Here is a 14,601-nt window from a genome sequence, read left to right as displayed (position 1 = left end):
TTACTCACCTGCGGCTGCGCCCGGGCAGCCCCACGGGCGGGTGCGAGGGTGAGGGAATGGGAAGGAGTCTGAATACCGAGTATGCACAATAGCCAGAGAGACGCCGACAATTTTCCAATCAAAGAGGAGAGCTGCCGTTTGGAGCTTCTAATTTTAAAGTTTCAGAATCCACTGGTTTGGCTCTGAAGGTCCCTCCTCGGTGGGCAGGATCTAGCACCGTGGCAGCTCCCGCCCCCCAGCTCCCGGGGCTTGCTGCACACGGACGGCCCTGCAGCTGGACTCGGGGCCAGGCATCTCGCCGTGACCCCCGGCCCCACGCACGGACACGTTAAATAAACAACCGCGCTGAAACTCGGGCGAGTGTAAGGGACGCCCCCTGAACTTGCACTTCGGACAGACCCCGAGGGCTGCCAAGACACGCGTGTGAGCGACGAGTCGGGGTCAGGGGCTGTCTCTCGTGTCTGCGTGTCTGTCTCTCGTCAGAGGCTTACACGAGAGTCGCCTTCAGGGGGAGGTAGATCCGTGGAAAGCCGCTACGGGGAAGGCGGACACTCAAATTTCTGCCCCTTGTTTAACAGCGATCTGCGACAGACAGTCAGGCGTGGTGACTGTTCCCGTTTCTCACTTTGGAAGCCCAGTGTCTGCAGATGCTGCCCCTTCTCGGCCCCGAGCTGCACTCCGTCTCAAACCCGAGCGGCGTTTTCCACCGACTTGGGGACAGGGGAGGAGACACGGAGACCGCCCGCAGGGCGCTGGGCCGCCCCGTCTCAGGCAGCCGGGTGGATACGCGGCGGCCCTGGGCGCTGCAGCCAGCCCCGGGCTCCGTGCCGGGCCGGCGGTGTTCTGGATGCACGCCGCCATCTCCCCACCACCGGGTCCCGGAGCCGAGCCCAGACAAGTGCAGATCAGGAGTGACCGGCGGCTTCTTCTCACTGAGTCCCCTCCTCCCGCCGGTGTCAGCCTGTGGTCGGGGGGCGGTCGCCAGAGAGCGCCAGACCTCGCGGCCCACCTGGGGTGACCTGCCCCTCAGCACGGGGCTCCGGCGCCGGACCCTCCACAGCTGCAGCGCGGTCCCCGGACGGGTGGTGCGCACAGAGCTCATGACGTCACGCCAGGCCTGCAGCCCTCCTGCCGCAGACGGCCGGCCCGAAGGGGAGCCGGCCAGCAGCGCCCTGACCCGAGGGATGCGCTGGGCAGGGAAAAGGCTGTGCTGGCCTTCGGGTTCACGGGAAGGTGACTTCGGGACTGACCGCACGTTCCACGGTGTCTCGGTCGCACTCACACGCCGATAGCACAAACCCTCACTCAGCTGGAGAGACAAGGCGGACGGACTCCCGTGTGTGGGTGCCAATGGTGCCTCTGAAGGTGGGTGTCTGTCTGTTACGCCCACTCGCCGCACGGAGGCCCGGCCCGGCTTCCTGTCTCCAGGGCCCAGAAGCGCCGACCGAGCTCGGGTCCTTGCTGCCGGCGTCTGGGAGGCGAGGCCTATCTACCGCCAGCGCCGAGGGGACGCCCCACGGAGGAGCTCACGGGCGGCTCAGGGAGGGGCGGCCGCTCACCTTGCTCAGTTTCCCCACGGACGCCGAGGGGCTCGGCCCTGCACGTTGTGCTGCATGAACTGCCCCCCGCCCCCGACACAGTCTGGGTTTCGGTAAGACGGTGCTCCAACTTCCCTCGAGGTTTTCCCACTTGGCCTCCTTAACCTTTAACCGTGCAGCCGTACGTGTGTTCATGGGCTACCTCAAGCAGGTCATGAGCTACGACACCGATTAACGTTCATGACGCGGTCCCCTGCTGCTCGAGGACACAGTGTTGCAAGTGAGGCGGACCACCCAGTGAGGGGGTAGAACCTGAATGCCCACCCGCCCCCGTTTTGAACCAGGACCCTGAACCGTGAGCTCCTTTTCGCGTCCTTGTCCCCCCCCAGGGGCTCTCTGGTGGGGGGGGGGTCTCCCCGCCCTCTGTCTCGCCTTCCTGCCAGCCCGGAGCCCCGGCCCTTTCCACTGGAAACAGGTGAGGGGTCACCGGTGCCAGCAGCTCCCACGGGAGGCCAGGACACCATGAAGCCGGCGGCCGGCCCCGGAGGGCCCCATGGCGCGTGTCCCGCCAGCAGCCCAGAGCACGCGGAGCCCATGCTTGAGACCTGGTTCCTTGGGCGTGTTCTCGCCGCCAAGAGCGAGTCCAGGGGTGAGTGTGTGATGACGGAAGGAGACCGGACTTGGGACGGTGGGGAGGTCACAGGGTGCAGCCGAGAGGGGGCCCCAAAAAGGGATGTGTAACAGGGTCCAGAAGAGCTTGGAGATGATTGGCCCCACACCACAGGGCTGCACCCGCCCAGAAGGCGGGCGGCTGTGGCCAGTTGTGGGAGGAGCCGGAAACGGGGCTGCAGAGGAAGATTGGCGCTGGGGTTTAAACAGAGGCACAGCAGCCATTGGGCGTCTCTCTTTTTGGGACCACGTGTCTGTTTAGGCCCACGCGGCTTTGGTGTCTTGTTTGGGACCGTGAGGCTTGGGTGAGAGTCAGGACCACGAGGCTTTGGAGGTGCTCCCCTTTGCCACGTGGAGGGTGCCGGGAGGACTGTGTGCATTTGTGGGGAACTTCAGTTTGTGTTATTTCAAATGAATAAATTCCTCTCCTTTTCATGGATCTCTGGCATCGAGAGATGTCTTTCCTCTGGCGGCCGGGAAAACGAACCCAGAAGGTGGGGAGGAACCCCCCGGAGACTGGAACAGGGACACAATGCAACACACAGACGGTGTGTCCTAGAGCTGAAGGCTGGAAACCTGTACGATCTTATTAACCAATGTCACCCCAATCAACTTAATAAAATGAGAGAGAGGGAAAAAAAAAGATTAATGGTGGGCAGCATTTTGTCATTTGTTATCAAAGTTCCTGAAAATTGTTTTGATCTTTGAGGCTGTGGATTCCACACGCCTGCCTCAAACTGTTCTTTGCGTGTTCAGATAAAAACAGAAACTTCAACATATTAAAGCAACGCCATGTTACTCGGCTGCGAACCGATGGGACCGACGAACGAGATGGAGGTGGCAGCCCTGACAGGGATACGTGTACCGGAAATCACCGCTGAGCGACCGGGAAGCTCCGGCGACCCCGCAGAAACCCGCCCGGAGGCAGCCCCGCTGGGACGCTCGGGGGGGGGCGGGGTGCCGGGTCTCCGCAGAGGCCGTGCGTGCGCCGCGGAGGGCCCGTGGGTGGGGTCGGCGGGGCGGGGCTTTCGGAGCAGGAAGCCTTTCGGAACCAGAACAAAGCGCCAGACAGAACCGGAGTCTCTCAGGTGTGAAGCGGCAACACTTCGGCGATGCCGGCACGTGCGTGCACCTCACCCCCTAGAAGAAGCACCTGCTCAGGTCAAGGAACTCAAACGTTGCCCCTTCGGTGAAAACCTCTGGTGATATGGAGACTTCGACGCACGAGCCCACAGGCCCACCTGGTGCTCCCAGAGCCCCGGGAGAGGACCCGCATCTGGGGCAGGTCCCGAGCTGGTGGCTGGTGCCGCGCAGCGCTGCCCGAGACCCTCCCTGTTGGAGCCGCGGAGGAAGGAGCCTGCACCCGTGACGCGGGCCGTCCGGAGCTCCCGGTGCGTCGGCGGGCCAGGAGACAAGCTGTGCCTCTGCCCTGGGGCGGGTCTTCGGGCTCCGCCCCTCCTCCCAGCTCCCACTCACCGCTCCCACCCGAACAGCAGGAATTCTAACAATCACACACACGGCGACTCATGGTATAAAAACCGTACCATTAGAAAATGCTGAGTTAAAACGTGTGTTGGAAGATTCCCCACTTGGATGTCTCTGTGGGTCTTCCCCACAGCCCCACCTGCTCGGCCCCTCCAGGATCCGGGCGCCCTGTGTCCCGTGAGAGTCTCCAGGATCCGGGTGCGCCATGCCTGGGAGAGCCTCCAGGATTCAAACTCACTGTGCTCGGGGGAGCCTCCAGGACCCGGGCGCCCTGTGCCCGGGGGAGCCTCGAGTCTCAGGCCTCCCTGGAGCCACACGCAGCCTGAGCCTCAGCACCTGCTCGAGGCAGGGAGGGGGAGGGGGTCCAGGGCGGGGGTGCACGCGCACGTCCGGCCTCAGTGGGTGGAGCGCTCCTTGGCGGGAACACGTGTGTCTGAAAGAATTCTCTGGAAACTTCATGATTTTTCCTGCACAACTATGGTTATGAGATTATATCTATCTGATACCTAATTTAAACTTTTTGGCAAAACCTAATCGTGTCTTTAACTGTGTGATAAAGTGTAACTAACTGCTGACTAATTGGGAGATGATTAGAGGAAAATTAGATTTTGCTTACGGGTTGCTAACCTGTTTGCCACTGAAAACATAAACAGGGTCGTTTTTCTAAAACTTTTAGATGAAGATTTACATAAATGCCTCTTCATAAAACAGCATAAATTCTTTAAGTCAACTATTTAAGTTACGTAGTTCAACAATTTACTCTTCTATACGGTCACAGTACTAATAAGTTAAGTGAAACAGTTTAAGTCACGGAGTTTCCTTGACAACACTTGCTGATCCTCCGGCACACACAGAGCAGAGGTCCGAGGACCACTTCACCACGGATGCTCATGGCAAATCCCTGCGCCTTAAACGCCAGTGCAGTGTGGGGCATGGGGAGTCATTCTGTGATTTTCCCCTCGATTTTACTGGGGGACATTCAAAACAATTGCTTGATTCTGCCCATAAATTAACGTTCCCCCGGAAGGGCCGCAACTGTGGCCGTGAGGAAGGGCGCCCCGGGAGCTGCAGGCACCTGATCCAGCCCCTCGGCCCCCATTCGGGGGCCCGGCTCTGAGGGTGCATCCGGCTGAACCACCTCGGTCTCCGTGTGTGAAAGCCAGGTGCACATTTAGTACAGCCCGTGGGCACTTCTAGCCCAGGACACCAGTGGGGACCCCCATCAGAGAGCCCGGCCGCTTCCGCGCCCGGGAGCGGAGCTCCCCTTCCTCGTGGAGGAGGCCGTCCGGAGGCCTGACTCTGCGCAGCGCCCCTCAGCCCTGCGGAGCCCGCGGGGCGCTGGGGATGCACCTGCAGCCCCGAGTAGCCACCCCCCTTTCCGGACGCTCTCCACGCCCGTCTCCTGACAGGCCCGTGCCCCAGCATTCCTGGGGAGGAGGTAACCCTTGCAAGCCCCCAGTTCCCCTCGGGCGACCTGCCCTGCTCCCCTGCACATGCCCCGCACTGCAGGCGTCCCCGCTGCCGCCCGGGCACTGGCCGGGGTTGGTGCCCCAGGCCAAACTGTTGAATTACGGAAGCCACGTGCCTGCCGAGAGACCCGAGGGCCGCACTTGGGTTTACTAGTCCCCGTCCCACAGCCACCTGCACGAGGACACTGGGGGGAGGAGCAGCGCCCCCCCCGCCGGGACCGTGTGGGAGGCGGCCAGCACTCTGTCCCCACGCGTGCGGCACAACGGGCTTCGGGCTGATCTGCACGCGTGTCGTCTCAGGAATTACCGCGCACTCCGCCCCGGGAGAGGAAGTGCAAACTGCTTACACTTTGGGGACCTGTACCAGAGACCCCTGACTGAGTTCCCGTCAAAGAGGAGAAAACTGTGGCGCCTGTCGTCCCCCAGAACGCCCGCCCGCCCACCGGTCTGCGTCGCCCGGGGCACCCCATGCAAGGAGGAGAAGCGCGGGCGTCAGTTACCTTCTGTGTCTCGCGTATTTGCCGCTGACGTGGCCGCTGCCGTCGCAGCCGGGGGTGGGGCAGCTGCAACAGGAAAGGGCTGATCACGCAGTGCCGCAGGCGGGCGCGGGTCTGACCCGACGCTGCGGTGACGGGGGGGGGGCGGGGGCAGGGGGGGAGGGCCACACGGACGGACAGAGAGACGCGCACATGGTGGGGGGGTTGGGGGGTCAGGGGCGCTGCTCACTAGGGACTCCCGGGGAGGCGGCCCCATCCGCGCGACAGGGCGTGGGCCGGCCGCGGGCACCGGGGAGGGCGCGGCCCCACGGAAGGGCGCAGCTTGGCTGTGGGGGCCGGGACCCGCTGGGCACTGACCTGAACAGCTCCTGGATGGCCGGCTCCACGGGCACTGCAGAGGGAAACAGACAGACACGTGTCATCCCCCACGAGCACCCTCTCCCGCCGGACGGTCCCCGGGGGCGGGCGGTGTCAGGGCCGCAGCCAGGGCGCACCGGGCCGACGGCGTCTGCGGGATGCAGGGACCCCTGCCCGGGGCTCGGGGGCTCGGGGGTGCGTGGACGTACCTCGGACCCCTTTGGACCGCGTGCGGTGGCGCTTCTCCTCCGTGTCCACCTCCATCTGGGGACAGATGGGCAGGCGGTCAGTGCCCCTCGCCGGCAGGCCCTCGGTCGGCGGGCGGGCACCGGGCCCTGGCATTTTAGTGCCAGCACTCGGCTCCTGTCCCCCCCCTCGGCCGGGGAGGCCTCCACCTGGGGCTGGGGGTGGGGGAAGCATCCAGCACCCGCAACGTGTCGGAGAGGCCGGGCCGGACGGTGGCCTCGCAGGGGACGCTCCCAGGAGTCCCCCCGGGTGGCAGACGAGCCCTGAGCTCAGCCCGGCTCCCCCCTCCCGGAGGGCCGGTGGGGCGTGTGGGGCTGGTTCTGAGCCGAGCTCTGTGCCGAGAGGGCCCCACGGCCCGGCGTTTGCAAGAAGGTTCTGACCGATGGACCCTCCCTGGGCCCAGGAGGGGCCCTCTGCCCACACCCGCGAGACAGGGGAGGGGAGGGGAGGGGTGGGCACCAGGGATGACGTCAGACTCAGGGGGGCTCTCGCTGCCGTCCAGCTCCCGGGGGGCAGTCACTGTCCGCAGTGACCTCACTCATCGTCGGGGGACTTTTCGGGGGCTCGGCCCTTTCTCACGGCGACCCCCCACACGTCTTACACCCTGGGGATTGCCAAGCGCTTCCACGTGTGGCCGGGCACGCCCCTCGCCACAGCTCTGGGAGGAAGGGGCCTTCATCGGGTCACCTCTACAGACCAGAACGACCCAGGGTCGCCCGAGAGGAAGTGTGGGTGCAGGGCCCGGGAACCAGCAAGGAGCACACTGACTGCGGCTGGGGGGACACGTGGTTGTGTTCTGTGCACGGAGTGCTTCCCCAGCACGAGAACACTGCACACTTCACACGTGGAAAACCGCACACGGGAGACTCCTGTCCCCGCAGCAGGGCCGGTGGGGAGGAGCAGGGAGGGGGCGGTGGACCCTCGGGCGGCCGCGGTGGCACCCCCACTCAGCCCCCTCCGGACGCCCACGTCCTGCCTGAGGCGGCCAGCGCGGCCCTGCAGGGTCAGCTGCGTGCCCAGTTCCTCTGGTCCCAGAAGCCACGGTCGCCGGGGGCGGAGAGGGCAGCCCGGCCGGGCCCGGCCGCTGCAGCAGAAAGCGGACGGCTGACAGGGCGCGGCCCCCGCAGGGAGGCCACCAGGTGCCACAGCCTCACGTGGCAGCTCCCAACACCCCGTCCCCATCACCTGACCGCCGAGCGTCCGCGGCACAGCATGCTGAGAGCACGTGAGGACAGAAACAGTGTCTGCGCCCTTGGTGGGCCTCGTGTCTGCCCGTGGGAGACCTGCCCGTCCCCACGCAAGACTGCGGTGAGATCCCATAGGAACTGCAGAAGAGGAGGGGCCCGAGAGAGGGGGGTCCCCGCGGGGGGCCTGCCCAGGAAAGCGGCGAGGCCGGGGGGTCACCTGAGCGTGGGAGGGAGGCAGGGAGGGGGGAGACTGTCCCTGGGCTCACACACAGACGCTGCACGGGCCGCGGTTCCGTGAGCGGCTGGACCGGAGCGCGTGAGGCTGTTGCCGGGGCGACGGCAGGCCCAGGAGCTGGCAGGAGGCAGGTCCCTGCCGAGAGGACAGGGTGGGGTGCTCGACAGAGCAGGGTGGGGTGCCCTGGGGCCGCCCGGGGGGGTGGCAGTCACCTGGCACGCACGCAGCTGGGGCCCCCTCGGGCACCGTGGGGTGGGCAGTGGGGGGGGGCGGCACCTCGAGAGCAGGTGTCAGAGAGGCAGTGGATGGCGGCCGAGAGAGCGGGGAGGGGTCAGGGGTGGGGTCAGGAGAACCGCGAGGCCATGAGGGTCACTGAAAAGATGGGGCTGCCACGGCGCCCTGACAAGTCCCGGCCCAGCACCCCGCGGCGGGCGCGGCTGTGCGGGGAAGAGGGCGGTGAGGGGCCAGGAGGTGAACCGAGGAGACACGGGGGGGGAACGCACAGGAGGCACTGCTGTGGCCTCCGCCGCCCACGCTCTGTCGCGGGCTCGCGTGCCCAGGGCGGGACCCCAGGCGCAGGCGCACCGTGGGTCTGCGTGGTGCCACGGCAGCGCCGGGTGCTCAGCGCGCCGGCTGCTCTTTTGGGGGAGCAGCCCCCAAACCCCGCGCTCTCCTCAGGCGGAGCAGAGACAGCGGCCCGCCAACCCTCCAGTGGCACCCGGTGGCGAGGTGCCCGTGGGCCCCGAGGCCGCTCCGTGCGGGGGCAGAGCTCTCCGGGTGCAGCGGGGGTCCGAGGAGAGCTGAGCGCTTGGGCTGGTGGGGGGGCGAGGGCAGACGGCAGGCGCTCTGGTGGGCTGCCCTGAGTGTTCTGACACTGGGACCTGCTCTGCTGCGGCGGGACGGGGGCAGGAGGGACCCCGCAGTCACGGGCCCCACGGTGGGCTCCATCCTGCAGCCACCCCTCAGTCCTTCAGGCAGCAGCTGCCCATCCTGTGCGTTTGCCAGGCCCCATGTCCTCCTCTGGAGGCTCGCCCTGCGGTGGGCTCACTGCTCGTTAGCACCATGGAGAGAGGCAGACGGCAGAGCGGCCGAGGTGTGTTCCGGGCGCCAGGCGGGGACCGGGAGGGAATCCGGGCACAGGACCAGCAATGGGGACGAGACGCTGCTGGCCAAACGCAGCACGCAGGCCACGCCCCTCACAGGTGTCTTCCTGCACCTGCCCTCGTTCCCGTGGGCCCCCGTCTCCTGGGTAACTAACTGAGATGCCCCCACCCCCCCCGACGGCTCTCAGGACAGAAAAAGCCCGCCTGTAAAGGTCGGCGAGCATCAGAAATTCTCCACGGGAGCTCTTGCATGGTGTTTAGAAACAGCGCCATAGCAAACAAATGTTCCCAAAATATGACAAAAGGCTCTGTTTTAGTGAGATTAATGTGGTGCAAACATGTTAAAATTTAGGGTTTCCACCCCATTCGTACCCAGAGACAGACGGAGTTGTTGTTGAGAGGTCGCAGAGTTACAGAGATTTGTAGTAGCTGCAGGGTTTGTGGTTCACGGCATCGTGGCTTACAGTTTTCAATTCTAATTATGTTCGACCTCATGGGATGAAAATAAGGGAAAATCTGGCAGATGAAACAGGAGCAAAGCCTCGGTGTGCCTGGCCCTCCCTCTCCCTCGCCCCCCCCCCCCCCCCGGGGCTTCGTCAGTGAGGGCAGTCCCCTTGCGCGGACCCTCAGCAGGAACAGGCCCCTGCGCCCCCAGGACGCTGGCTGCGCGGGGAGGGCAAGGCCGGGGCCAGCAGTGGGGCGCGTGACCTGAACGGGGAGACAGTCTCTGGGCGAGGAAGGACGGTGACCGTGCAGCTGGCGCCTCCCCCGCCCCCACGGACCACGGGCTCCGACGCCCCCCGCCCCAGACCTCCCGTGTCCCTCCTGAGCCGTGTGTGCGGAGGTGCGCCCCCTGTTGCCCCAGCCCACCTCGCAGGTCCACTCTGTTCCTCTCCACCCTTGGGCCCCGCTGGCCAGCCGTGACCACCCCTGCTCTCCCCTCCCCCTTCCTCCCAGGCATGCTGCACCCTGTGGACGCCACTTCTGGAATCTGTCTCCCAGGCCACGGTGACCGGCTCCCCGAGTGCCCCAGGCCTTATCCGGGCCCGCCCCCGGCCAGGCCTCCGACAGCTCTCCCACTGCCCTGATTCCTGGCTCCTTCCGGCCGAGTTTGCCCCCGGTCTGCGCCCACCTGGCAGACGCCCCTGCCACCCTGCCCACCCCAGGAGGGCCCAGACCCGCGTCACCTACACTAACCACTCCCTGGCACCTCGACCCCCCACTCCTAGCTGCGTCCGGGGGGTGGCCCTCTCCCACCCGAGTCCCCTATAGTGACGACAGTCACGGACTCCTCTGCAGACGCCTCCTTCCCGTCCCGCAGCTGTCGGCGCGGTCCCCGAGGACCCCCGGCCCCGGCGTGCTGCGGGTTTCCTGCTGACGTGTGTGTGCGCTTCCCTGCACTGTGGCCTGGAGCCCCCCCCGCCCCCCCGCCCGGCCGTCTGGAGAGGAGGGTCCGTGGCAGCGACATCCGTCCCGCACGGCCCCGTGGCTACCTCCTCGGTGGACGGAGCGATCGCTCTCTGGCCTGCAGCCCGGCAGCCTCTGCCCGCTCCTCCGCCGAGCAGTCCATCACCAGCCGGGGCTCACCGCTGTCCTCTTCTTCGGCTGCCGCTGCTTTCCGCCTCCCTGAGCTCGGCCGAGTTCAAAGCCCAGTCCGCCCGGACGCGTCGCCGCGGCTGTGTGTCTGGGTGCTTGTCCCTCAGGAGTTGGCTTCCTCGGGGACCCGCTGCGCCCACGGCGGCGAGCGGGGGCCTCATCCGGCATTTCCACTCACGGGAGGGCCCGGAGTGGCTCCTGCTGCCCAGGCTGAGCCCAGGAGACACTGCCCGCCTCTCCCCGCTTTGCCTGCAGACGCACACACGGGCACGCGGGCTGTGCAGCTGGCCGCGAAGCAGCACTCGCGACGGCCGCTCTCCCGGCCGGCCGCCCACGTCCTGCCCGGAGGGAGGGGGCATTCGCTCTGCCGCCCGATGGCCCTGAGGGAGCAGCCGCGCTCCCCGCGCGCACGCCGCCCGCAGCCGTGGCTGAGCTGCCGTCACGGCCCCGAGACACACACACTCTGTTCTGGAAGTCACTGCTCTTCACGTGCCAGACGTCACCACCGCGGTCTCTCCGGGTGCGTGCCTGCGCGCTGAGCTCGGTGTCGGGACGGACACATGACACCCCAGCCCGCACGCCCGCCACTCCCCCGGCCGCCCCGCGGACCCCGCCGGAGGGCACTGGGGCCACCCCCTCCCTCCCTTCAGCCGCTCTGCTCCGCCGTGGGGAGGCCCAGCCTCGCAGCGCGCCGTGCCGCCGTGCCGTTTCCGCAGCGCCGCTTCCTAAAGTGGCGCTGTCAGGCCTGCCAGGCAGCGCAGAAACACCTGCGCTTTCCACGTCGGTAAAAAAGGAACAAGATTTGCTAACGTAAAAAAACGCAGACGCCCGCGCGTCTCGCCTGGGCGGGTCGCATCGCGCGCCTGGCCGCGGCCGACAGCCCTCCCGCCGCGGACGGTGCTGGGGGGGCCTGGGCTCTGTGGGCCCCTGGGAGGTGTCTTCGTGAAGTTGCTGCTCTCGCCCTCGCTTGCTCTTCTTCTTCTTCAAAACCACATCAGTTTGTAATGGCTCCTTGCGTGTGAAGGCATTAGCCCCTGGTCCCTCTCATCTGTGCGAGTGTTTTCTTCTAGCTTCCCTCCCCTTCGCCGGTGGTGGTTCTTCCCACACACGAGCAGAAAGTGTGGGTCAGCCGACCGCCCCTCGCCCCTGGGCAGGCGGGTCCGCCCCAGCCGCTGTGTCTGCCCGGCCCAGGCCTGCTGTCTCCCCGCCCCCCGGCGCTGTCCCTCTGGCGGATGCGGGCCGGGAGGAGACACGGCCCCCCAGGGACAGGCGGCCGGCTCTGGGTCAGCGGCACACGCTGCTCCGCGTCCCCAGGGGCCGGCCGCCGAGACGGGCGCCGGCCCGCACTGTCCGATCCGAGGGAGTGTTCCCCGCTCGCCTTCTCCCGCACCGGATCGCGGATGGAGTGCGGCGGCACAAAAATGAAATTCGACGATTCAAATACGCTTTGACATAGAAACGTATTAACAGAACTGTCCGCTTATATTAATATTTAAATCACCCTGTCACTGTCTGGTTTATAATTGTTTAAAGTTCAATTTTAAAAAGTATTTTAATTATTTTTTGTGGGGCAGGGCACAGTAAAAGAGTAAAGCCAGAGAAGCTACCGGGGCTGTGCCGTCCGCGAGCACCGCGCTCGCGGGAGACCAGGCACCCGGGTCCCACGGAGAGTGTTCAGGGATGAAGTGTCTCGGGTCATTAAATGGGCCGTGCACACGGACTGCGGGGAGAAGGGGCCGGGCCGGACTCCCAGAAACGGAGTTCGGTTTTCCCACGGCGCCCTCGCCCCGCGAGTCCCGCTGTCAGCCCTGCACGAAGCCCCCCAGAGCGCCCCCAGGCGCAGGGGGCCGCGGGCTGGGAGCACCGCTGGGGTCCAGGGGCGCTGGCCAGCGGCACGGCCCTGTCTGAGGGAACAGGGGGTGCCCCTGAGCAGCCTGCGGTGGTGCGGCCTGCGTGGCTGTGGCCGCCTCCCTGGCCGTCACTGTTGGGCACGTGAGTGGGCCGTGGGCCTCTCCCTGGGACGGGCCCCACCCACTGGATGCGCCCGGCCTGTCGGGGTGTCTTCAGAGGGCGTGGGTGGCAGGAGGCACGCAGTGTGGGCAGGCAGCCCCCAGACCGAGGTCCCGGCAGGGAGAGCGGAGGAGGCTCAGGATGGGGAGCGCTGGGGAGGGCGTGGTGGCAGGACGCTGGGGACGACGGTGCTGGAAGGACACGGGGCGGGGGGGGGCGGCCTGGCTGCCCTGGGGAGTGGGCACGCCAGCCTGGGTGAGACCGTCCCGCTGGGGCCCAGGCACCAGAGGGGGGATGTAGGCCTGGACGACGCGCACCTGGCACCCCCCCCACTCAGTCTGAAGGTGGGGTACACGAGGCCGAAGGCGGGACTCGGGGGAGCGGTTCAGGAGGGAGGCCGACCCCGAGTGGACGGCCGTGAGGACAGTGCCGCCCAGGGCTGGCCCCAGGGTGGAGCCAGGGAGAGCTTGAGGGGTCAGTAGGGGTCAAAGAGAGACGGCTGCTCTGGACGCTCGACTCCCAGGACAGGCCGCAGCGTCCGTCCGTCTAAGAGCGAGTGGTGACGAGAACGCAAGAGGAGAGGGCACCGTGGCGGGGGGGTACCTTGGGGAAGAGGGGCAGAGACACCTGTGCTCGGACGGGAGGGGGCAGGAGGCGAGGGTGCGGAGAGGTCGGAGGAGGGTGCTGGGGGGGGCCCCGGGAAGCAGTCGGCCGACAGTGGTCGTCCAGACCGGCCGCCTGACGTGCACCAGGGCCCGCGAGATGGCCGGCCTCGCACCTGCCTGTGGGGCGCACAGGCCCAGGGGCCACCCGGCGGACGGCGCCCCCACTTTACCTTGCAGGGAGTTCTCTCTCCCAGGAGCGGAGGCGGCGTGGCCCCGCGGGCAGGGCCCGGAGTCGGGCTCTCTCTAGGCTCTGGTCCTGGTCCTCCCAGCCCGTGACCGGCGAAGTCACTCAGGTCCTCTGCGCCTCGGTGCCTCCATCTGCAAAGACATGGACGGCAGTGAGACGTGCCCAGGCCTTGCACTAGCACCTCAGGCCTTGCACTGGCTCCTCAGGCCTTGCACTGGCTCCTCAGGCCTTGCACTGGCTCCTCAGGAAGCCACGCGAACGGACAGCGTGCCCTTTGCCGTGGTCGGCAGGGACCCTCCGCGTCCTCCAGGCCAAACGTCTGCTTCCCGGGCACAGCGGCTCCCCAGAGGATGACCCTCCTGGACGCGGGGCTTGCTCCCCCGGCTGGGAGAAAGGGTCCCCCCGGGACGTTCTCGGGCAGTCCTGCCTGGGACAAGCCATCTGGGGACGCTTATCCTGCCAGCTCAGTCCGCTGTGCCATCTGGGAGACGTTCTGCTCCCCCTGAGAACATTCTAGAACCCTTGGTTTCGGGGGCCCAGTGGCCCTCCGGGGGTCCTTCCGTGGCTGGCCCCCCTGCGTCCAGAATGGAAGCGGCCCACCCGCGGCTGAGCGGTGCAGACCGGACCCAGAGTGGGCGCTCATCCCCACCTGGTCCGACCGCCCTGGGGCTGCAGGGCGGGGCTGACCTCCGTCAGCTCGCAGGGCTACTGGAGTTCAAGGTCACGACCTTCCTATCCGCTATGCCATTTGCCCACCAGGCTTTCTGCTGCTTTTGTGAAGGGAGAAACTGACACAAAGAGAGATCGGAGCATCTGCTCAGAGCTCCCCAGTCGGCGCAAGGGGCGGGCGCCGTGCTGGAAACGGGCTCTCTTGTCCGCAAACCCCAGGCTCCCACGGGCCAGAGCCCCCTTCAAAGAGACCCTGCTGTGAGAGGCCTTGCCCTGCAAGGTCGAGGCGTAGGGCAGACCTGGGCACTGGGGCCGGGAACGCCTTCGGGTGGGGGGCCTCAGCTCACGCGTGCCCTGGGTGGGGACCCCAGGGGGCTCCTTCCTCCGCAAGGACCCATGCCCCTGCCCACGGGACTGCCCACGGTCGCTCCACACCTGTGCAGCCGGAGGGCCGGGAGCCTGGTGGGGTCGGAGGCCACGCACTCAGGGTCTGCAGGGCCTTGCTGGCGCTCCCAACCAGTGGCTGGTGAGGGTAACCAGGGCCCCCACCAGCTGCCACCCCAGCCCCCTGTGTCGCTGCTCAGGAGGGTAGCAGACAGCTGGACGGCCGCGGGCCCTGAGCAGCAGGAGGGCCACAGTCCATCCGGTTTTGGGGGGCCAGGCTAGTCGGCTGGCCTGCTGGCCCTCG

At 66.7% G+C, this 14,601-nt stretch overlaps 1 protein-coding gene across 7 annotated transcripts in view; it reads right to left on the bottom strand.

Annotated features, from left to right (window-relative positions):
• MYT1L (myelin transcription factor 1 like) overlaps nucleotides 1–14,601 on the bottom strand; it is a 321,839-nt gene that overhangs the window by 89,179 nt on the left and 218,059 nt on the right. For all 7 annotated transcript variants that reach the window (XM_045844646.1, XM_045844649.1, XM_045844650.1 and 4 more), the window contains 4 exons: nucleotides 13,228–13,375; nucleotides 6,225–6,279; nucleotides 6,016–6,049; nucleotides 5,662–5,724 (listed from right to left, as the gene is read on the bottom strand). In XM_045844646.1, coding sequence (XP_045700602.1) covers nucleotides 5,662–5,724; nucleotides 6,016–6,049; nucleotides 6,225–6,279 — 152 coding nt within the window. In that variant the 5' untranslated portion in view covers nucleotides 13,228–13,375. The remainder of the gene's footprint in view (nucleotides 1–5,661; nucleotides 5,725–6,015; nucleotides 6,050–6,224; nucleotides 6,280–13,227; nucleotides 13,376–14,601) is intronic.

This window comes from Phyllostomus hastatus, unplaced genomic scaffold (assembly GCF_019186645.2).
Source record: "Phyllostomus hastatus isolate PE091 unplaced genomic scaffold, TTU_PhHast_1.1 phas_contig_402, whole genome shotgun sequence".
Taxonomy (NCBI): Eukaryota; Metazoa; Chordata; class Mammalia; order Chiroptera; family Phyllostomidae; genus Phyllostomus; species Phyllostomus hastatus.
Note: the sequence above shows the minus strand (reverse complement) of the source record. Positions and strands in the feature narration are given on the sequence as shown.